Genomic DNA, 25,202 nt, shown 5'->3' with positions numbered 1-25,202 from the left:
TCTGAGCTCATTGGTTCCTACTGAAGATCTTTAAAAACTGCTCACAAATATATAATTTCATGTTTAAAAAGGATCAATAACTTCCTGAAACAGCTGGTCAAACAGGAGGAAACAGTCTTGTCTTGTCTGGTCAGAAGTCGGATGTTTCAGCTGTTTATTTGTTATGTTTAGCTAATTATTTTTTTTACCATTTCTCCAATTCTTAAAGATTTATTGTTTCATTGAAATTTCATACTTTTTACTTCCTATATCATTATGTCATTAAGTCATTTCTCATTTTTTCCAAACTACAGCTAATTCAACCTTTTATCTGTTATATTTTACATTCTTCAAGCATTATCATCAATCTAGCTGTTTATATTAACCGTCTATAACCAATTTCATCATTTTAATATTTGTCAAACTTGTTCTACAACCAGAGGAATAAGATTGATCAGGCTTTGGATACTGATCAGTACTAATGTTAGTATCATTACACCACAGGAATGAGAGAACAACACCTCTTCAGTATTTGCAGTAGAAGATGTTTGTGTGTTTGTCACCTTGTCTTTCTCCACAAAGTCCACGTATGAAGTCCTCTCGATCTCCACCGGCTGGCCCTGCCGGTCGTACAGCGCCAGCACGAAGTGGAAGAAGTTGGACTTCCTCAGGTTGGACGGAGGCTGCTTCTCGAAGTGAGCTCGAGCTAAACCCACACCGCTGAAAGAGACGGAGAGAGACGGGGTTACATTTCACTCAACTCCTCTTTCATTAACAGATTCAACAGAAAGTCTTCATACAAGGTAGAACTGCAGAATCTACCTGGAAACACCTCAGACCCTCATCATAAACTGACCTCAGCTGTTGAATGTTCTCAACTGTTTCTATATGCTGATTATGCAGTTTTATGTTCTATTGTTGTTTCTTCATTTCTCTACTTAGAATCCGTTAGTTTTTGGTATTGATGCACGATAATATCGGCGGGTCATCGTATCGCGATAAAGGCTTTAAAAACAAAATATCGCTATCGGCCCGAAATGAACATTTCTGCCGATATGAGAGGCTGATTTGTCGCCGCCTGGCTGTGATTCCCTACAGGGACTGTTTGACCCTGACGGTCCCGGTGTTTCCTCCGCAGGCTGCACTTCACTCAGCCGCCCACATTCAACACATGAATTACGTATCATAACAATAGCATATTAACATTTCTACCCGTTGAATAATGATGTTTTATGGTGTGGCAACGCTGTGGTTCAGGTCTTATTAGGTTTAGGCACAAAGACCACTTGGTTAGGGTTAGGGGAAAGATCATGGTTTGGGTTAAAATAAAAATAAAAAATAAAATGAATAAATGGCCGATGTCTCAATAAAAAGGCCGGTTTTCTTGCCAGAAAAACGGCTGCAAATATCCTGACGTCTCGCTAAGAACATCGGTTTCGGTTTCGAGGTGGTCTCGAACCGTGTTCTCTGCTGATTTCCAACTTACTAACCATCCACCTGCCCCCCCCCCCCTCCTCCTATACAGGAAAGATCAACTCATATAGATCACATGTGACCTACATCACTTTAGAAATGTTGATATGATACGTAATTCACGTGTTGAAACGTAGATATTTGACGTTTCTGTGGTTTGCAGGAATGAACAGTACCAACGTTTTATTCTGGCGACCAGACTGATTATCACCACCTTCTGCTTGGACCAGAGATGAAATCCTTCACATGAATCCTGTCTGTCTAATAAACTCAAAGAAAACTCTGCGTGACCCACTTGGCAGGTTCATTAAAGTTTTAACACTGAGCTCCTGAACTCTTCCTGAGTTCTTCCTGCATATATTGTCTTTCTAGTAGTAACATGCAATCTGTTGTCTTCCTTTCTTTAACTCTAAATGATTATACTACATTATAAACCTTGCACAGCATGTTTTATTGCACTGTGTTTAACTATGCTTGTATCAATAAAATGATTGAGAGGCTGATAATAATGATCACAACAGACACTGAAACCGAGTTTAATAAACTGTACTTCAAACAATGATCTAAAAACATCTGATTAAACACGTAAAGTCTGTTTATGTAAAATCTTTATGACAAGTTGAAATATAAAACCCTGAAAAAGGCAAAATGTGATGGAGGACGAGCAGCGAGTGGAAAACTACTCAGGTAATAATGGTGAGTGAAACAGGGAGGTAACTGCACTGAATTGATTTATAGTGTGTGTGTGTGTGTGTGTGTGTGTGTGTGTGTGTGTGTGTGTGTGTGTGTGTGTGTGTGTTTCCCTCTCTCTATAAGCGTGTGACCTTTTACATAAAAGCCTGAAAAACTGCAGAGACAGAGGCCAAAACCCAGGAGACACGAGACTCTTCCTCCAGCCTGAGAGTCAGCGAGGAGGAGGAGGAGGAGGAGGAGGAGGAGGAAGAGGAGATGTCATCCGTCTCCATACGTTACATAAACATGTATATAACATACGTGTGTGTGTGTGTGTGTGTGTAGTCTGGAGTTTGGGTTTATTGTTTATAAGCATCTGTGTCGTTTACTGGACTCAGGAAATCCTGATTAGTAGTTTGGCCTGTAAAATGTTGATCAGTGTTTCCTAAAGTCCAAGATGACGTCTTCACGTCTTCAGTTTACTGTCACAGAGACTAAAGAAACCAGAAAATATTCACATTTAAAGGACCAGTGTGTAGGATTTAGTGGCATCTAGCAGTGAACTGAACTGAATAAATGGCCACAAAACTCGCAAAAAACATGAAAGGTCCTCTCTAGAGCCAGTGTTTGGTTTGTCCATTCCAGGCTACCATAGAAACATGGCGGTGCAACATGGCGGCTCCGGTAAAGAGGACCTGCTCCCTCTGTAGATATAAAGGCTCATTCTAAGGTAACAAAAACACAACGATTCTTATTTTCAGGTGATTAAACACTAATTAAAACACACCTATGAATATTATATTATTAAGTCCGTTCTGCTAGATGCCAATGAATTCTACACACTGGTCCTTTAAGAAGCTGGAATCAGAGAATTTTCTCTTTAAAAAATGACTCAAAACGCTTCATTGATTATGAAAATATCTGGTAATAGTGCTGCAACCATCTGTTTAGTCTATAAAATGTCAGAAAACTGAAAAATGTTGCAACAGTTTCCCGAAACATGATTTAAAGGATCATTCTGCTGATTTTCTATATTTGTCTTCATGTTTGGATCCAAACCAACAATGAACTGATCTACTAGCTAGTATTGTGTGTGTATCAAAGTTGATATATCTGATTAAAAACACATCAGTGAGTCACAGCGCTGCACTGGGTCACATGTTCCTTCATCATGAAGAGTTTGGTCACATTAGTTTGTTTAGAAACGGCTTCAAACACTAATAACAGCATCATGTTTTCAGTCTCTGGAGAGTAGTTCTGTGTAAGGCAGAAGCTACTGAGCATGTGCAGGAACGCGGTTCTGTTTACAGCTTCAGTAGCTTGTTGTGCTGCAGGTCACGACCTCTAGACTTTGTACTACATTATAAATTTCTCTCACAAAGTTACTCTAAATACACATGATGCACGGGAGAGTTTTTACTTACTTTCTACTGAATAAATACTCTTTTTTCTTTAACTTTGGGTGAACTAACCCTGAAGAGTTGTCTGATTCTTCACATGCTTTAGATCTTATTTACAAATCCTTCAATCTGAAGGTGTTTCTATGAAATTAAGAGTCTTTTAGGAGGAGTAAATGACTGATAAACCCTCATTAATCCTGTTCTCTATTGTGTGTTTGTGACGTCTGGATGACTGTCGAACCTCGTCTTCATGTTCACATGTTCTAACTTGTTTTTACATGAAGTCTAATCAATTAAAATGTGTGATTTGGCAGCAAACAGCTGAAATGCTCTAATTTTGAAATGAAATGAATTCTGGGAAAATAAATGATGAACAGGAATAACAACCAGCTGATGGATTCAGTGATGAGGCTGATAAACATCAACTGAGGAGAAAACACGTCAGAGTTGGAAAAGTAGCTAAGTAAGTTTACGAGTACTGTGTTTAAGTACAATTTTGAGGTATTTACTTGAGTATTTCCATTTTCTACAACTTTATACTTCTACCCTACTGAGGGAAATATAGTACTTTTTACTAACATATCAGTTATAGCAGAACAAGAACCTTTAACAACACTTTGCTGCTACTACTAATGTACTTTTACTGAAGTAGGAGTTTTTAAGTATTATTATTATTATTATTATAAGTACTTTTATATTTCAGTATTAGTACTTCTGCTTAAGTAAATAATCTGAATACTTTTTCCACCACTGGGGGTACCAGTATGTTCAAATAAATCACTCTTTATTTTAAAATGATTGCAGGTTAGCTGTGGGGTTCCTCAGGGCTCAATGTTGGGCCCATTATCGTTTATTTTTTTACTTGAATAATATACAATATAAATATTTTGTATGCAAATTATACACATTTATTTCACTGTGGTAAGAATATAAAACAACTTTTGGATACTGTGGAAAAGGAATTTAAACTTTTAAAGACTAAATTCAGTATTTTCGGTAATCGTGTAACAAATTCGCAAAACAAACTTATAATAAGTTGTGCTGAAATGGAAAGAGTATCTGAAATTAAAAAAAATTTGTAAAAGATAACTTATGCTGGAAACAACATATAAATACAAATATATACATACAAATTAAATTGCAGTACTTTATTTATATAATTAACTGATAAATAAACTTAACCATATAGTTTAGCATGTAGTTCAAATAAGTAAACATATAGTTTACTTATACTTCAATACATTACTTACTGTGTAGAAGTATGAGGAAATATATATAAAACCCAAATATATAAAAATAATTCTCAAAAAGCCAACAAACCCAAACCAATCTTTACCCAAATGTTCCAAAAGGTTGTTTAAAATGACAAAGAATCAACATGACTACATGAGGGGAATCTGCATGTTTAAGACTGATATAAAGAAAATAGTATTTCATTTCAAAAATACTGAAAATACTTGCAGCCTGGAATTAATACATTTCAATTTAAAGAAGGAAAAAAAGAATAAATTAACTGTTTAATGCGATTACACATCCATTATGTTCATGTTGTTGTTTCCATCTTATTGTCTCAGAAAGAGAACTACTGGCATCATATTTGACAAAATATGAGATTAACTGTCTGCAAGCGGAGAAACTTCAGCTGATTTTAGGAAAAGTGGATAAAAATCCTTGTTGATCCTGAAATAAAATCGATCCGCAGGAAGCGATCTCTGCTCTCAGCCCCGAGAATCTGAAAGTGTCCGAGAGGGGAAACAACACAGCATATTTTTACATCAATCTCATTTCCCTGCTTGTTTTGTCTCCTAAAAACGCTTCATGATCAATATGATCATCCGGGCTTAGATAAATATTTATTCATGCTCTGCGTTTTCTTCCAGGGTTTGTTTTTGGAAACTTGCCGGCTCCCTTCTCGGTCTCTCTGTGTGTGCTCAGGGGTGTATTCCCCAGACGGCGGATTAATACAGCCGTGACCTTTCTGCACCCCCATTACCAATGCTTAATGCCTCATTTGTAGGCCAGTTTGCTGAAAGCTAATTCTTCCGACTCGCAGCGTTTGGCCGGGAGGGCGGCGGGCGGCGGCGGCGAGAGTCTGGAGAGAAGCTCCATCTCGACGCAGCTCAGGTGTGTCGGTCAGGTGAGAGTCTGTTTCAAAGCAGCTGAGACTTCAACACACTCACATACCAGATCTTTTCAATGACTTCCTGCGAGCGAGAACGTCCACAAAGCATCTGTTTGTCTGGTTTTTTTATCCCTGTTGCTATTTTAAAGCACCTGTTTTACACACATCCAGACCTGTTTAACTCTTCACAGTATCCCAGTTTAACCAGTTTAATCACTGAAAACAGGAGATCTAGTCCAGATCTATAGTCTGAAACGTAATGATAATTTAATATAAACATGCTGATTAAAGGACCTACATCACGTTTTGGAAAGCGATGTCATGTCAAACATATACTCTTTAGAAAGCTCAGCATCAGGACTGTAATTTGAGGTATGACCCAGTTTTTAAGATGTTTATACACACAAAGCTGGAAATACTACAGAAGAAACTGCTTTATTTATTCTGTGTTTTCCTGGAAGAGAAAACTTTAATTTGAAGTTTTTTGTCTCCTCACTTTATTTGTGACTATTTATGTGTTATAGGTTCTATTTAGCGAGTAAGAAAAGTTTATTTTTATAGCACCTTTCACAGACACCAGTCACACACAGGCTTCACAGGCTATGAACAAATAATAGAAATGTTACTGTACTTTACTGTATGTTTGGTGCGTGTAGTATTTAGTATGTTTTATTCATTTTATGTACAGTAGATGCTCATAATGTACATAATATTCTTGTTGTTTTTTGTTCTTTAAGTTACCTATCTACATACCCGTTGTTGTCTATAAAGATAAATTCTATTTTCTACTGGAAACAGGATGAAACACACATATTGTACTGGCCAACTGTGCACTACCTTTAAGAAAATGTGTTGTTTGACCCAAATTACTTCATCATATGGAGATTTCTGCAGAGCAGTGGAGTAAAACATCCATAACTTGTAGATAAACGGCTAAAACATGTAAAAAAGCTGCAGAATAGTCCTTTAATGTCAGTATTAATGTGATGTGTACTTCCTCCAAAAAGCTGCATTCATTTCAGATTTTGTGATTAATGTGTAAGAAGAGTGAACTGCTGCTAGTTTTAGGTTTTAAAACTGCCAAAAACAAACAATCAAACAAACACGGAGACAAGCGACCGCAGCAGTGAATTTGGCACCTGTTTCCTCCAGAACGCCATCAAAAGCATCACTTCTACCACTAAACCACCCCATTATCCCAATTACACACAATGCTTTGCTGCGGGCATCCAGACAGCCGATCGCCACGGTGACGAAGCCGCCATCGCCACCATCGCCGCCACCGCCATCCACCATCCTCTCCTCCGCTCTCCTCTCTCTGCTCTGCTTCCACTCAGAAAGCTCGTTAGCATTATTATTATTTCAATTATGCTAATTGCGGCTGCATCCACTCATCGCCGCGGCTCGTATCCGGCTGTTAGCACTTGGCACAAGGTGTAATAAAAACAGTATCGATGGCACACGGCTCGCTCGAACATGCCCGGAGTGTAAATCACACGCCAACAGCCAGAGAGAGAGGAGGAAAAATAAAACACACACACACACACTTACACACACACACACACACTTACACACACACACACACAGTCATGTTTCCTTCACTTCAGAGGACATTACATTGATTCACATTCATTTCCTGGAGACTTATCCTAACCTTAACATAACCATAAACTAACCTTAATATAACCCTAAACCTAACCTTAATATAACCCTAAACCTAACCTTAACATAACCATAAACTAACCTTAATATAACCCTAAACCTAACCTTAATATAACCCTAAACCTAACCTTAATATAACCCTAAACTAACCTTAATATAATCCTAAACCTAACCTTAACATGACCCTAAACTAACCTTAATATAACCCTAAACCTAACCTTAACATAACCATAAACTAACCTTAATATAACCCTAAACCTAACCTTAATATAACCCTAAACTAACCTTAATATAACCCTAAACCTAACCTTAATATAACCCTAAACTAACCTTAATATAATCCTAAACCTAACCTTAACATGACCCTAAACTAACCTTAATATAACCCTAAACTAACCTTAATATAACCCTAAACTAACCTTAATATAATCCTAAACCTAACCTTAATATAACCCTAAACTAACCTTAATATAATCCTAAACCTAACCTTAACATGACCCTAAACTAACCTTAATATAACCCTAAACCTAACCTTAATATAACCCTAAACTAACCTTAATATAACCCTAAACCTAACCTTAATATAACCCTAAACTAACCTTAATATAACCCTAAACCTAACCTTAATATAACCCTAAACTAACCTTAATATAACCCTAAACTAACCTTAATATAACCCTAAACCTAACCTTAATATAACCCTAAACTAACCTTAAACTAACCTTAATATAACCCTGAACTAACCTTAACTTTTAACTAAAATGAAAGATTTACATTAAGGGAATTTTTGCTTTTTGTCCCCATAAGGGAGGCGAGTCCCCACAACATGAGGAATACCTGGTACACACACACACACACACACACACACGCACACACACACACATACACACACACACAGAACAAACACGGCGAGGCAAACGAGGGCCACGGCCGCCGATCTGCACGTTTCCACCGCAAAGCCTGAAATTAAAGGTCAGCCGGAGTCGTGTCGAGCGCTCTGCAAACAATTACTGAGCAAGACAGCCGGACCACGGTGCAGTCAGTTCATATCCACACACACACACACGCACGCACACACACACACACGCACGCACGCACACACACACGCACACACACACACACACACACACATTGGATGAATTCACTGCCTGAATATTGCAATAAAAAGCTGTGAAGTTGATCTTTTTTCTTCGGTGGGATTAGAGCAGGATTATTGATCCCAGTGAAGATCGACTGGTTCTGCACGTTTGTCCAAACTCACATTTTAATTCTCATGGAGATCTCACAGTTTCCAAAATGTGGTCATGTTTTCCACGAGAGGCTCATGATACAGAACCTGATATGTGTTTCTACTGGTGTGACTGTAGACAGTCGTACCTGCACCAGCTGCTCATTTCCTGCTGACTGTGAGAGAGATGACGTACATGTTTAACAAAGCAGTAGATCAATATTAACTGTCATTTATTTATGGCAACTTTATGTAAGTAATTATTAATTACTGGGTGAAAGTTTCCACAAGTCAAAGTCACATCTTCAAATGTCTTGTTTTGTCCAAAACCCCAAAATATTCAGTTTATAAAACTCAAACATCAGAGAAGCTGCAAGCAGAGGACATTTTATTGATACGTGACTTAAAGGATTAATTGATTATCAGAATTATTGCTGATTCATTTCCAGTCAGTTAACTGGAAAGTGATTGTTTGAGACATTTGACTGATGTTCTTTCTCCTCAACAGACAGAACCAGTTTGAACACTGGTGAACTCTCACTTCCTGTTTGCAGGTCGATCACGGAGGGACCGAACAGACCGAACAGACTGAACATTTTGTTCCGGCCGAGTGGAACCGAGTGAAATCATCTGTGAGTTTGAACAAAGTTTGTAACTAAAGGAGCCGCAGGTCGGTTGTATATGATGATGGTTTATTTTCACACAAGCTGAGCAGTGAAAAGGTGAACAAACAGAAGCTGAAATAACGTCTAAACCTCACGACTAAAACACAGCTGCTGCTAACAACCCGACCGGACCTGCAACAACAACCTGGAACGTCAGTTCAGACACACTGAGACTATAAACTGCTTTTATAACTGAAGAGAACGACATGCTGAATGAATATTATTAATATACAAACAGTAAACAGTTCTGACTGAAGCTCCACATATTATCACATCATATCCAAACTCTGTTCTTCCTAATGACAAAGATAACAATGATAAACAATGACTGACAACATATTTAAATCCTTTATTCCAAACACAACATTCAACAAAGCTGAGTGTCGTCCTGTAAAACTGTCGAGGTCTTATACTGAACCACTGTTTACTACTACTGTACCGAGACGTTTGCAGCAGTCAAGTTTAATTTCAAACTTTTAAAGATGTTTTTTAATAATTAATATGAGACGATTTGCTTCCTCGCTACCGGACGATTTTAACATCTAAATGTTGTGCAAATTCTAACCAGAATGATCAAAAGAAAATGTTTGTTTCCATCATCTGCTGCTGTGAGAACATCAGCAGATAAACAGCAGGTGGTCGACGCCGTTAAACCGTCGCAGAAGAAGAAGAAGAAGAAGAAGACGAGATGACGTCATTAAAAGAGCGTGATGGAAACTGAATTGAAGACTTTTTAAGACCTGCAGGTAGTGAAGCTGGAGATATCATCTGGAGGTAAACAGTTAATTCTTCTTCTATCTTCTATCCGTCCGCTCAGATAGTTTTGGTTTACGTGTTCAGACGTTTTCTGTCTCCACCCTGAAAACAATGGAGGTGAATGAAATTCTGAAAGCAAAAACTATCTGACCGGACGGTTCGACGAAAGGGAAGAGAGGAAATATGTTTCTTATTTTATTTATCTGGAACAAATTTGCAGAAAACTGTTCCAACACTCAAGGCTGAAGACTTTCCTGTTTACCGCTGACTTTTATTAAATTACATTTAGGACAAATTATACATGCGGTATTTCTCACTGTAGCTCTGCTCTAAGTCTTATCTTTCTGTTTAATCTCTCTTTTACTCTTTTTAAATCCCGTTCATGTGTATTTTTTATAGTGTCTCATGTTTCTTTTACACCTTGTCTTCATGTTATTTACGTGAACTGAACCTTTACAGAAAGACACACATTTTAATTTGAGTCTCAGTTTCGTCTAAAATCTGACGAGCTGCAGCTGAGAATAAAAACTGAACTGTACTGGACGTTCACACACACACACACACACACACACACACACACACACACTCACACACACACACACACACACACATTCACACCATGACATTAATCAAACAAGAGATGGAGTGTGACCGCTGTTTGAGTCTTTAACCAGCGTGGCCTGCTGCCTCACACACACGCACACACACACACACACACGCCGGCCTAATGAGCCGTACAACACACACACACACACACACTGACACTTACACACACTCAGTGTGTTTGGCTGCCAGGATGTTAATCAAATAAACGGTGGATGTTTAAATCTGATTCAGTGGGAAACAAACTCAGAGCAAACACACTCTGACAGACAGACACACACACACACACACACACACACACACTTGCTGTAGACCTCTAGACTTTCTTCTATACTTTGGTCACATGATCACAAACTGCATCCACTGAGGAAGACAGTGAGATTTGGTCCAAAGCTCCAGAAAAGCTCTTGAGTGACCTTGAGTTAAGTTTTTACATATTCTGCACATTTCCAGCTCTATATTTATATTCTGGGGCTCTACTGGAATAAAAACTCCTTATTTATCTTCTACTGGTCCTTTATGCAGCCCCTCAGTTCAGCCTCTGTCTGAAACAGGCCGTTTTAGCTCCTGTCTCTTTAAGGCCCCGCCTCCCGATGAGCCCACTCTGTTCTGATTGGTCAGCTTCAGGAAGCTTCCTCCGGCTCTGGAGGCTACGTAAACAAACTATAGTAGCAGGATTTCACTTCTTTTTCTCCTTCTTTACTCCAAATGTCAACTTCTCAAATCCATCCGTACGTGTTGGAGCTGAACAACGTGAACAACGTGAACAACGTGAACAACGTCACGCTGGGAGTCTGCAGGATTCACTGAACCGTGATCACATTTGTAACTGTGGCTCTCTTTTCAAATTATAAGACAATGCAGGTTTATTTATACAACATATACATTGAGGGCAATTGTACTGTGCTTTACATGTATTTTAAGGCTGCAGTTGATTCATTGATTAGTTTATATATTGTCAGATAATAGTGAAAAGTGCCTGTTATAACTTCAGATTTCACATATGACACTGAAAAGCTTCAAATCTTCACATTTAAGAAGCTGCAACCAGCAAATAATTTGAATTTCTGCTTGAAAAAATTATTAAAATGATTGTTTATCAAAACAGTTGCAGATTAATGATCTATCAATCAACTGAGAGAGATAATGAGTGAATCTAAAAGAGTGTAAAAGGAAGTGTGACCATGAGCACGAGATCAGCTCCTAAACATAACAGAGTAAACGTAACCAAACCGTAACCTTCAGAAAACGCTCACATGAACCATGTTCACACACACACACACACACACACACACACACACACACACACACACACACACCAGGCCGTCCTCTTTAATTGCGATGGAAGTCGAGTTCGGACGGTTAAAATATGCACATATTGTTCATGTACAGTACTGCATGTGTGTGTGTGTGTGTGTGTGTGTGTGTTGATTTATGCAGGGCTGCACAATTATGCAGGAATACATTTACTCAATCAGACACACACACACACACACACACACACACACCTGTTTGGTTAGCTCTTATTAGCCGTGTAATATGAACTAATGAGTTGAGGCTGAAACACGGTTAGAAGACAGGAGGCCGTGTGTGTGTGTGTGTGTGTGTGTGTGTGTGTGTGTGTGTGTGTGTGTGTGTGTGTGTCTCCTCTGCTGCTGTTTTCATCGATGAATCAAAACATCAATCAATTTAATCAATAAGTTAGAATCTCTCCACCTTGTCTTCCTGCTTCACATCTTTCTTCTTCTTCTTCTTCTCTGCATCAAATCAAACTAATCGTGTAGTAAATACGTCATATTGATCCTCAGTTTACTGTTCGTACAACAAATGAAGCCGACAACAACGTCTCACACTAAACACAAACAACAGACGTTTTATTATCTGAGATCTGTGTCCATCTTTCTTCTTCTACTGTTGATATTCCAGCAGCTGTGCGTTTCTCTGTCGTCCATACAGCGTCTGACCAAAGCTCATCAACAATCCACCATATTTAACTTACACACTGCACTTTTACAATGTAAAGTCTTATAGTTAGTGTTGAGTCCTGAGTTTGTGTCATATGTATGGAAAGCAAACTAGGTCAAAAAGGTCGTTACTGACCAACAGAACCAAACATTTCTATAACAGCCTGAGGTTAAATTGTTATAATTATTTAAATTTAAATAATCCTCTGAATATACTGTATAAATATTATAGAACATTTCACAGTTCCAGTTCAAAGCAAACAAAGAGTCAAAACTCAAAACTGAATCCTCACAACGTGACGCTGCGACGACCAACGACTACAAACCGACCAATCAGGACACGACGTGAGACGATGCAGAACACATCTCATAACTGCCATGAAGCTAAACGAGCAGTTTGTGTGACTTTGCTGCAGCTGATGACGCGTCTCTACTTTGATTCACTTTGTTTTCTACTTGGATTCATCAACGTTTCATCTGACAGTCTGATAAACTGACACCGTCGACGTCGTCGTCGTCAGAGTCTGAAGACGCCTTCAGGTCTCCGTCATCTCAGCGTATATTGTTATTTACTGGTGCATGAAGTATCACAAAACAAATTAACACTTAATCAAATTACCACACTGATTAACAGCTGAACAACCTGCAGCCTTTAACCAGTGTTATTAAGTTTTACAGCTAAATGAATTCTGTTTTTACAGCTCAAAATCACAAATCTGTGAAGCCTCGGAGGCCTCTGTCCTCAGACCCTCGTACTAGTTAATAATACACATATAAATATATATATATACATATATAATATAGCAGCAGAACTGCAGCTGCATTCATGTAAACGTTGTTGATTTGAAGGTGAAGCTGCAGAACAAACAGCTGCAGGTCGGAGTTTGACGTCCGTGAAAAAACCTCGTCTGCTTTTACACTTAGATGCATTTTCACACACTGAACACCTCACAGAATGTACTAATTAGTACATACAGCTCACACACACACACACACACACAGTCAGTCAGGAGTGTGTGTGTGTGTGTGTGTGTGTGTGTGTGTGTGTGTGCAGAAGCCCCTCAGTCTAAAGACTAATTTGTTGGTAATTGCAGCATGACAGGAGCAGCCATTCCAGCATCGAGCCACCGTTTCCCCGAGCCAGTCGCCCTAATTAGGAATGACACACACTATTAAGGTGCACAAATGGAAATCAGTCAGCGGGCGTTTCCTACCCGACGGCACCACCGCCACCGCTGCCGCCATCTCCATCGAACCCACAGTGGACCGCCACCGCCGCACCGAAAACCACCCACAATGCATTTGTGATGGAGCCACAAACCCTCAAATCATCATGAGAAACAACAGAAAGTCTCAGTTTGTTCCTGCAGAAAAACAACTTGTAGAAAATATAAATAAATACATGCATTTATAAATGTAATCTGATTACTTTCAGTTACTTTTCTCAAATAGAATTAAAGCAAAATAGAAAATAATAAAAATAATAAAAAGAATAAAAAGAATAAAAAGAAAATCGCTGATTGTTCCAATGAAATTTGTTGAGTGATTTCATTCATTGTTTCAGTTTTTCTTCGTTTGTTCATTGATTAACTGACAACACTGAGACTAATATTGATTATCAGTGTTGTATATCACCTGATAATGATTGATTGGTGTTGAATTATTGATTGAGTTTGTTGTTTTTCTGCTCTTGATCATTAAACTGAGTCTCTTCTTTCATTTAGTCATTAAACTCTGGTTGCTGTGGTGCATTCAGGGTCCAGTAAGTGTTTTCTGGTTCTGATTCTGTTAAGTTATCGATTCTTTCGCTCTGCGTGACATCTGAACACAAAGTGACGACTTGCTAAAAGGAAGAAAAAAGCTGTAAAAGCAAAAAAATGTCATCATGAAAAATGTAAAACAGCTGTTTAGTTTAGTGAATTAAACTGTTCCAGAAGTGTTTGTGATCCTTTTATACTCATTAATCAAAATGTGGTCGGAGTGGTGCGTTCACTGGCCGAGTGATGAAATCTGATCTGATGAAGTCGTTAAAACAAAAAGAGAAACTGAGAAGATAAAAAAGGAAACAGAAAGTCTTTATAAAGATGTAAAATAGAGAATCTGGTGAGTCAAACTGTCATAACAAGTAAAACTAAAACTAACAAAACTTTAAACTTTCCTTTGTTCATTAAACTGTGATGCGTTCAGGGTTCAGTAAATCTGAGTTGTCCTGGTCAAACAGTTGTTTCCAGATGTTTTTTGGGGGGGAAATGATATTCAGTCTTTCTGATTCAATGTGGCTTCACATTTATTTGGATGTAAAGAAGAATTTTTTAGAATTTTTTTTTTTTTTATTGGTGTGATGTTTTAATATTTTAGCTCTGAGGATGAACGAAGAGCCAGAAAAACGCAGCTGTACGTTTCCTCTACTCAGCTGTTTCCTCCAAAACACACATCCTTTACCCACACACACACACACACACACACACACACACACACACACACACACACACACACACTGAATGAATTCACTACCTGAATATTGCAATAAAAAATAATCCTTGTTAGAACTTTGCATTGACTTCCATTCAAACCAAACTTTAACCAGGAACCTCAGAAATGACGTTTTGCCTCATCATGAAGACTACTGGTCCCAACAAGGCCGGTGTTTATACCAGAGAGGGTCCCACTGAGGTAACAAAAGCATGCACACACACACACACACACACACACACACACACACACACACACACACACACACACACACACACACTCTGAGCCCATTAGTCTGGTCACCTGCTCCTCTCAGATGCAGCTCGGGTTAATTGTTTGCAGATTTTTTTTTTTTTGCAGCGCTGCCTCTGATTATCCGAGCGGGCCTGCGGCGGCTGACATACAGCAGAGGCTGCGAGGAGACAAAAGAGCCGCGCTCGAGTGTCGACGGTTTATTTACCCAAGTCAACTTCACTTCAACCACGGCTGCGGCGGCGGTGGCAAGCTTTCAAGAGGAATTTACAGTAACAAGGCTGACACTGTTTAATTATCTAACACATTTTTAAGGCGGCGTTCAGGAGAGTTTAATTGTGCGTGCTTGAGGAAGGAGGGGGTAGAAGAGGAGGAGGAGGAGGAGGAGGAGGAGGAGGAGGAGGAGGAGGGAGGGAGGGTGTTGACAAATGCAAATGCAGTAGGAAGTGCATGTTTTCTCACCCGGGTGGAAAAATAAGACATTTAAAAAGAGGAGGAAAGAAGAGAAGAAAAAAAAAGGAGGTTGTGAGCAGCGGAGGCCTCGGCTGACCTCTCCATCATTCCTCAACTCTGATACAAAGTCTCTCAGCGCCAGGATCCATCACTGCCAGACACTCAGGATCCGTCTCTGCGTACAAATTTTTTTTTCTTTCCCACGTCCCCAACCAGCCAACCACCCACCCACCCGTCCGCCGCCTACCACCAGGGAGCGCCGAGAGGAACGCCAAACGCCCCGATGATTGAGTCGATGACGGATGAAGCGAGGAATCCCCAGGTCGACGATTATCCACCTCGTCTCCACCCTACCTGAGCTCCCCTCCTCCACCCCTCCCCCACTCAGCATGTGACCCCCCCCCCCCCCCCCCCACCACCTCCCCTCCCTCCCCATCACCCCTTCATCCCTTTAACCCCGGAGGACAAAGATAGGTATAGAGGGCAAGATCACTCACTCTGCTCGGTCTTTTTTCTTCCGTTTTTTTTTTTCTCTCTCTCTTTTCTTTCCACAGCAGTGTCAGGGAGGGTCGAGGGAAATCTGTTCATCTGAAGCTTCAACACACACACACACACACACACACACACACACACACACACACACACACACATCTATCTCACACACACATATACACACACTGACTTTCACACACCTGCCAACGCCTGAAAAATCTCCATCTAAACACATTATTTCTGCCTGTTATTGAGTCCTAAACGTCCTATTTTCGTCTTTTTTTTCCTTCATAAAAAGAGTAAAAGTAATTTGCTACAAAGGGTTAAATTATTGCAGCCAGTTTTTACTACAAATTTTTGTGAACTTTCCAGAAAATGAGAGTCAGCAAAGTGAAAAGGAGACGCGTTCAGGTTTCAGATCACGTCTAGAAACAGATTTTTATTCTAAGATTTGGATTTTTGTTGCCACATTTTCCCAGTTTGTGTTGATTTTTTTTAAAAATATAATAATAATATGATTATAAAATACAACATTTTAAGACTTTGAGCTGTAAAGTAAACGTCAGTCGTCTCTGATGTTTTTCTCGTGTCTGATTTTATCAAAATATGAATCTTCTGTCGTCTCAATCACAAAAGTATGACGCTGTTACAAAAATATTTAATTAAACTTTTAGGACTCAATTACAAAGTGATCTTTCCTCTCAGAGACACACAAACAGCTGCACAACAACTTCATCCTAAAGAGCAAAATGAAGACGATGATGATTTAAACCCAGCTGGTACTGAAGCAGGAAGGTTTCAGATAAACCGCTCGGCTGTCAGGACGTCCTGTGTAGTTTTACCTCTCGAGGGCCTTAAAATCACTCAAATAACAGTTTTTATTTTTTGAACGAGGAAGAAAAACCTCTTCATTTTCTCACAGCTCACGACTGACCGAGCTGCAAACTGTGACGTAGGAAACGTTCGTACGGAGGCGTCGCAGCTACAGAACGCAGGAAGCGGCAGATTAGTTGATTTATTCTCTATTTTTGCCTTTAACTTGTTTACTACAGTCAACTTTACACTCATCAGTTACCGTACATGTTACTGCTTATATATGTTGTCTGTTCTTCATGATATATTTTGATTTTATAAACAGGAAATGACAACCGAAAGTCGACACTTTTCACTTCCAGTTTATTAAAATATCACGTTTCAGTCGACAAAAAGCTGCAAAATTACACAGAACACGATGCAAACTTAATTATCGATCTATCTGTGAAACAGCCGTCAGAGTTTATGAACAGATATCGATTATATACAGAATGTAAAACCACACACACACTCACACACACACACACACACACTCACACACACACACACTCACACACACACGCACACACTCACACACACACACACACACAGTTTGGAGTTTCTTTCTACTTTTCTTCTTCTTCTGTATTTTCTGCATTTGCAGAATAAAACTTATAAATTTCGCCCTTTTCAGACAACATATATATACGAATACGTAACATTTCTGGCTTCTTCTTCTTCTTCGTCTGTTTTTGTCGTTCAGACGCAGATTTTTCACATCAATGTTCCGTAAAGCTTCGTTCAGACGTGACGGGACGTTTTACGGGGAAACGGCGATGAGTTTAAAATGATCATGAGGAAGAAGAAGAGTCACTGACTTCCACCATTCAACGTTAGCAGACAACAAATTCTGCTTCCCGTTTTATAAAAGTCCAACAACTCTACATGCTGATACTCTGAAGTGTTTTCACGTCCACTTAAGACTTTTTTCTTTCCAGCACTTGATAGATTTATCACGTTGTGCTGTTATCTTATCAGTTTGACATCATCCTGCTGATCACATCTGCTCGGTCCACCCTGAATTACTCCATCAGTTATTATACTGAATGTTCTGTGTGCTGCTGCCGTCTGTCAATGAAAAAGCTTTTTACAGGATATTTATAAAGTCATGTTACATATATATACATTTATCACACACGGTTCAATCACTGCAGATTCAATATTGACCTGAATATCATTTTAAATCAAACTTTAAACTCTTTAAACTCAGCATAGTGATGAGTTTTGTGATATTTTACTTTCCATGTTTGTGAAAACTTCTGACTTTCTGATTCTCAATAAACACCAACACGTGTTTCAGAGTCACACGTTCACACTGACAGGTGACCTTTGACCTCCTGCACAACATTACCAGGACAAAAAAGAAGGAAGGAGAAACAGCCCACATGTGAATTTGAATATCGAAGCTGTTTTCTGCTTTTCATGCGTGAACATGTGTTCCATAAAGCACCTGTGAACCGTCAACACTTTACAGGTGGAGTTAATCTCTAACACACGTGTGTCAGACACATAAAACACGAACATGTGGAGAATAAAAATATTTATGATGTAAAAACACAGAGTACGACACATCATGTAGGAGAAAGTGTTCATAAAGACGCTTGTGATGGAAATCACTGATCCGTCGCTGATTTATATCAGAACAGACTTTCTTCATTCATATTCATTTCTGTCGTGTTTGTTGTGGTTTTAGTTCACGCATGACGTCTGACGCTGTGATCTGAGGCTCAGCTGCTGCAGGATTTATACGTTTAAGGAGGTGAATGAAGGTCTGCAGAGGTGGAAACGTGATTCAACAAATATATATGAGAAGACGAGTGGATGCGACTCACAACAACCTGATAGACTCAAGCGCTCAGCTGATGAATACTCGTTTTACTGCATTTAAACTGAATTTCGTTTCTGTTTTCTTCTTACAAACATGGTTTTTTTTTGTCTATTTATGACCAAATGCAGCTTTTTTCTTTCTATTCAGTCGTTGTTTTCCAGCACAAACCAAATGATTCACTTATTGCTGTTTATTTCTATTTTTTCAGAAGTTATGTATAAAATGTTTGAAGTTGATGTTCTGGACGCAGCAGCTTTCATGCATCACTGACTTTACACCAGAACCTGTTTCTGATTCTATAAAACATCAATTACAAGATTATAATCTGCTTGTTTTTTATGTGTGATGAGCAATAATTCAATATAAATCACGTTTACACAACATAAAATATTACACTGATATATTATCTTCAACATTAAGTCTAACTGACCTGCACAAGAATCACAGTCACAGTCTGAAGAGAACAAAAAGACTCATTTTCCTTCATTTACACTGAATTTAGCTTCTTTATTAGCATGTTATTTATTAAACGTTCTTCCTGTAAAAACTGTCTAAATCCATTTCTGCTTTCTACAAAACATCGATGACAAGAAGCTGTTTGTTTTTGAGAGTGATGAGAAATATTTTAATATAATTTGTGGAAATATTACATTTATATATATAATCCTACTGCATTAAGTCTAACTGACCTGCACGAGAGTGTCAGACGTGCAGAATCAGTGTCGTCTTTAACCCTCAGAGACCTGCGGGGGCGTCGACGCCCTCGCACCACATTACTGCGTCTCAGAGGCTCCGATTTAAAGCTGCAGTGAAGATTCTGGTATCAAAGCGGCCGAGTCTTGCTAGCTGGTCAGGAACAACGCTCCAGAGTTAAGCTAAATGTTAGCAGGGTCCGTTGACCTTTAACCTCAAGATATCTGAATGAAAAACGGGTTCTACGGAAACCCACAAGGCTCCTTTTTACAGACATTTACAGCCACTTGATGCTGATCCCAGCAGTTTGCATGCAGTATAAATGTGTTATTTTGACATATTTCTGCATTCTGGGTCCATTAACAGTTTTAGATTCACATAAACTGAGTCTGACTGTAAATCTGAGACTCTTGTGGATTCACTGAGTTCGACTGTATTCATGTGTGATGATGTTCGTCCTTGCAGCAGCCTGTTTCATTTCATTTTTGAAACTTGACCTCATTGTATAAAATGACCTATAGTGACCTCTTGGATAATCGCAGCCTCGTGAAACTTTACAACCACAAACTAGAGACGGACAGCTTCGGGAAAAGATGTTTGGATCTACCGGGCGTAACGACGATAAGCGCTCGACATCCAATCCAGGATTATTTTAAGGCTGTGGAAAAATATCTGAAAGTCAGGATTTTCAGGATGGTGGAGACAGATTTTAATTAGTAGATCAAAAGGTAGTTTGGCAGGCGAGATTTCCTCATGGGACTCTTTTTTTTTTTTTTTTTGGACTTTGGGAAAAAAATGTATTCATGGCTACGAATCTCCTTTAGAGAGAAGCAGTTTATATGTGCTCCTCAGTATCTTATATCTTCTTCTGTGAAATCATGTAAAACTCGACTTGTTGCTGCATCAAACCAAACAATATCTGCAGCAGTGTGAATTTAAAATATGAGAAAAGATCAATAAAAAATGTAAATGAAATGTTGTAAAGTGATCAATGATCTGAGAGAAACAGCTGCTTTTTGTGAAAGTTCTGCTGGATCTCGGGGAGTCCTGCTGTAATATTTTACTGTAACGTCTCCGGGTTTGAGGTTTCCTTTTACTGCACATCATTCTTCCTCTCTTTCTCTTCCTCTCTCTCCTCCTCCTCCTCATTTCCTGTCTCCTCTACCGCTGTCAGATGAAGCCAAAAACGGCCCAAAACACATAAAAAAAATAATGTTTTAATCTGCGATGAAGAAGCTGAGACGCTGCGACGCTGATGAGACTGAATGTTCAACACATGAAGCAGATATTATGTGTAATATGTTTCTTCTGTTAAATGTGTAAATACAAAAATCACATTTTCATCTGTTCACTCTCCAGTTTCTATAAAAGCTTTAAATCATTTATTTCCAGCAGCTCATCTTCTCTCACTTTAACACACTTAAATCCCTTTAAAATAAACCTTCAAACATCTGAATCACGTCCAGTTTCAGCTTTATTTACCTGATATTATCATTCTTCTTCTTTACGACACAATTCCTGCTCATGATTCTACCTTTTTTTTTTTTTTTTACACCTTCTTTGTGTGTTTGCTCGTTAACAAAATGCACATTTTTTATAGAGGATGTAAAGATTTTATATGCAAACAAAGACACATTTACCTCCAGGAGCTCTGAAGTAAAGAAACGTTCATTCAAGACAAACAGAAAATAAGAATAATAAGAAAAACAACAGTCATCAACGTTCTTAAAGTCCAACTTTAAGAAGAATCCAGAGTTTTATCTGCTCTGAGGGATCGAAGGCGTCTGACGTTACAAAGACCTCAGAGGAAAAATCTGTGATTTTTTTGGACAAAATGAATCAAATTGACTCTGCGTTTATGATTTAAAGCGTCGTCTTCCTGTGACTCCCAGCAGAAAGCAAAACAATAAAAGCTGAAAGTTTCATTATTTATCTTTCTGCTTCCTCAAAAAAAACCAGCAGAAATCTGCAGCTTTCCCTCCAAAAAGCAACAGCTTCAAACATACGACACCAGAGATGTGTGCACACATCAATACGTTTTAATATCGTCCTTTAATTAAACACGTCGGAGCTAAAAATCACTTGGTGTTGAATCATTAACATCAGAGCAGACTTGAGGAGCTTCAGGCTTCATTTTCATCCGTTCAGGGTCAAAGTTACTGATTCATGAGACGCGTTTTACTCTTTAATGTTCAGATGAGACGTTTAAGTGCAGTTTTAAGGTGAATAAATGAGGCTGTGAGGAGGACGGGAACGTTTCTACCTTCAAAAATACTCAAATTACACCTGAAATTAACAGTGACACAGAATAAAAGGAGTCACTTTAGCTTCACTTTGCCTCAAACAAACATGTCCTCCTCATATTTATGCCTCATATTTGTATTTTTTCTCTCATCAGTCCAGAAAAACTTTCCCTCCACAGTTTTTTTTTGGACTTTCTTGCAGTTTAATTATGATTCATCTCACGTCACGACACCTTAAATGTTTCACAGAGTTTTTCTTTATCTGAATTGAGGGCGTAAAGACAGACTGTCGTATTTTTTAAACCCCTCTGAGACAAATTTGTGGTTTTGTAATTTGACTGCAGGTGCTGCTGTCTTCTCTGTACATCCGACACTTATTTCATGTCTGGAAGAAGGATTCCTGCTCTTTTATTCTGCTTTAGTTTTCACCATTTTTCCCTCCATTAAAGGGTTTTTTATTCATCTGAATGGAAGAGTTTAAAGAAGGAAAACGACGTATTTTTACAGATTACAAAGAAGCTCAGATGCAAGTTTGTCACTTTTCGGGGTAAATAAATGAAATAAACTTACTGTTTAACATTCATTAAAGTGACATAATGTGTTTATAAGTGTTAGCAGGGCTGCACATATACTGTCCATCTATCAGCAGACACATAACTTATTATACATAATATTCACTCTGCTGCTGCTGCTGCTGCTCTGAAAGCAACCAGACCAACATTCAAACCTGCTGCAACACTTTCATCTGCATTCTGCTCTTTTATTTTTAGCAAAAATGGCAAAAAAATTCTGTTTCCAGCTGCTTTAACGTCACCGGTGGATGATTATTAAATTGTTGGACAAAACAAAACATTTAAAAGACACTTTAGACTCTGAAAGATTTTTTTATTATTATTATTTACATTTTGTGGACAAACTGATGAATTCAAAATGAAAATATTTAAATTAGTTGCAGCTCTGATTTATATACTAGATGTTATTTTATCTGCATGTTCTGTAAATATATCCACACTTATAATATCTGTATCTTTATGTTAAAGCTGATTGTTTGTCTCATAAGTCTAACAGTGTGTGTGTGTGTGTGTGTGTGTGTGTGTGTGTGTGTGTGTGTGTGTGTGTGTGTGTGTGTGTGTGTGTGTCTCCACATATTTGATCAATAAAGTTGATCGTGTTGCAGATTTTAACATCCTCACATGAGAAATTGAACTGACTGTGTGTTTTCATTAGTTTTGTTTCATTTTATGATTAAAATATGATTCAAACTGCATATTTAACTGAAGCTTGTTGCAGCTTTTAGAGCAGAAACATATTTTTGAACTGAACGTATTTTAACTTCCTGTTGCTGGTGGATGTGAGTTCGCTTGTTGTTCTGACTGTTGAAGCAGCAGCTGATGGATTTTTTTCTTTCTTGCTGTTCAGCTGATTTAAACCTGAGGCTGCGCTGCAAATCCGACATTGATTTATTTGTGTTAAAGCGCTCAAATTTCTCTCCAGCTCACCTGAGTCTCCCCCCCGGAGACACATTTTAGCAATTTAGACCCTAAAAACACCGCCGTCATTAAAGTTTTTCACGGAAAAAAAACAACTTTAAAGCTTCAACACAAAGAGAAAAGAGAATTTTCTGACTTGAATCATTTTAAGCTGCACATGTGTTTTACTATTTAAATTACTGTTTGTGGGTTTTTTAGTAATTCAGATTCTATTCTTGTAATTTAATAGTTTTTCTATTTTTAATGTCTTTAAATGTGTTGAAGTGGTTTTTATGTGAGAGTGAAGCTCAGCGTGTTTGCCGCGCTGCGGAGGTCAAACCTTATCATATTTTCTCCTTTTAATTTAACCTGTGACCCAGTTTACATTCGGCTGTTTTTCCCGCTCGAGTCGCTTCATAAATAAAATATCAATTAAATTCATATTTTTCCCAAATTAGACTCCCGCCTTAGAAATTGTAAATCTATAAGAGAAAATCTTTGCGTGTGTTTTTTAACAAATAGTTTCGTATTTATTCTTTTAATTCTTCTCTAAACGAGCCTTTAAATATTCTGCAGAGTCCCGGTGAGGAGGCGCGGCGGCGGCTGCAGCTCCGCGCTCCGCCCGCTGCGCTCTTTACGCGCGGCGTGTTCGTGCGGCACCAAACCGCGTGTCAGATGTGTTTAAATGAACGATCAGAGCCGCGGTGTGACACATGTAAACCTTATTTCGCGCTGAGTTTTTTGGTTGTTAACGACATGTGGAAGAAGGAGAGTGTGTGTGTGTGTGTGTGTGTGTGTGTGTGTGTGTGTGTGTGTGTGTGTGTGTGTGTGTGTCCCGCTCGCACCGGGAAGCTGCTGAACCCGAATCCGCCGCAGAGAACGAGGGGAACGGTGTGATGAAGAGGGAGGGCTGGGGTGGGTGGGGTAGGGGGGCTAAAACCTCCAAACCTGCTGGTTTACATTACCGAGAAGAAGAGTGAAGAGTTCATGTTTCATCTTTCTAGGATTTCTCTTTTCCACTAAATAATTTTCTGCTTCACTTTTCTCCTGAAATTTAAACTCAAACTAAGTGACGTCGCCTCGTTTTAAGAGTTAAAAATCCTTCTTCAAATGTTCAGAGTGTCATTTTAAAAGTTTGCAGGTTTGAGTGTTTTACTTCTTGCAGCTCATGTGATGTTTCAGTGATTTTTCTCTGCTGTTAAATGACAGTAAACTCTTTCTGCAGCAGCGGAAGCTTTCAACGCCTGACTGACTGTAACTTTTAACGCCCTGCAGACCGAAGCGATCCCTGCATGTCACACTCGGATCCTGGAAGATGCAAAACACCACTTTCACCTTCACGCTGGAGTTTTTCTAACTGTGGCATTAATCAACTGATTGGCACCGCAGCGCCGACAGATGAAAAGTTGGACGGTTTTTTGGTGACATTTTTTACCTCTGGGCCGCTGTGTTGGCGTCCAAAATCCCTGCGCCCTGCATCCAGGAGCGGACCGGGGTCATGCCGGTGGGGAGCGGCTCCTCCTTCATGGTCAGGGCCCCCCGGGGGAGGCTGTCCTGGATGGAGAACATCAAAGTGTCCTTCTGGGAGCTTTGTCTTCACCAGAAACAAGAAAGAAGAAGAATAATCCTCCCGTACCAGCCACTCAAAAAAAGCCAAAGGACCACCTGGATTAAGGTGGAGAAAATAGGAGCGATGAGGAGGAGGAAGGAGGGGAGGAGGAGGGGTGGGGGGGTACACAAGAGCGAGCTTCCCCAAAGTACCGGGTCCTGATCCAGAGAAGAGCCCCGGATCCCTCTGGGTTTCTCCGGGGTTGTTTTAGATCCCAGCCCCGGCTCGCAGCAGCCCGGTCTTTAAACCGGCGTCTCTGTGAAGTTAAAAGAGGGCGGAGAGAGGAGCGCAGAGCGGGGAGAGCATCTCAGAGGA

General features: G+C 39.2%; 1 protein-coding gene across 2 annotated transcripts in view; it reads right to left on the bottom strand.

The window, feature by feature from the left end:
* LOC121901539 (transcription factor COE3-like) overlaps positions 1 to 24,862 on the bottom strand; it is a 166,850-nt gene extending 141,988 nt beyond the window's left edge. For both annotated transcript variants that reach the window (XM_042418384.1, XM_042418383.1), the window contains exons 1-2: positions 24,714 to 24,862; positions 543 to 699 (exon numbers count right to left, since the gene is read on the bottom strand). In XM_042418384.1, the coding sequence (XP_042274318.1) occupies positions 543 to 699; positions 24,714 to 24,847 (291 nt within the window). In that variant the 5' untranslated portion in view covers positions 24,848 to 24,862. The remainder of the gene's footprint in view (positions 1 to 542; positions 700 to 24,713) is intronic.
* Positions 24,863 to 25,202: the final 340 nt, after the last annotated feature.

This window comes from Thunnus maccoyii, chromosome 8, assembly GCF_910596095.1.
Source record: "Thunnus maccoyii chromosome 8, fThuMac1.1, whole genome shotgun sequence".
Taxonomy (NCBI): domain Eukaryota; kingdom Metazoa; phylum Chordata; class Actinopteri; order Scombriformes; family Scombridae; genus Thunnus; species Thunnus maccoyii.
This window is presented reverse-complemented; position numbering and strand designations above follow the sequence as displayed.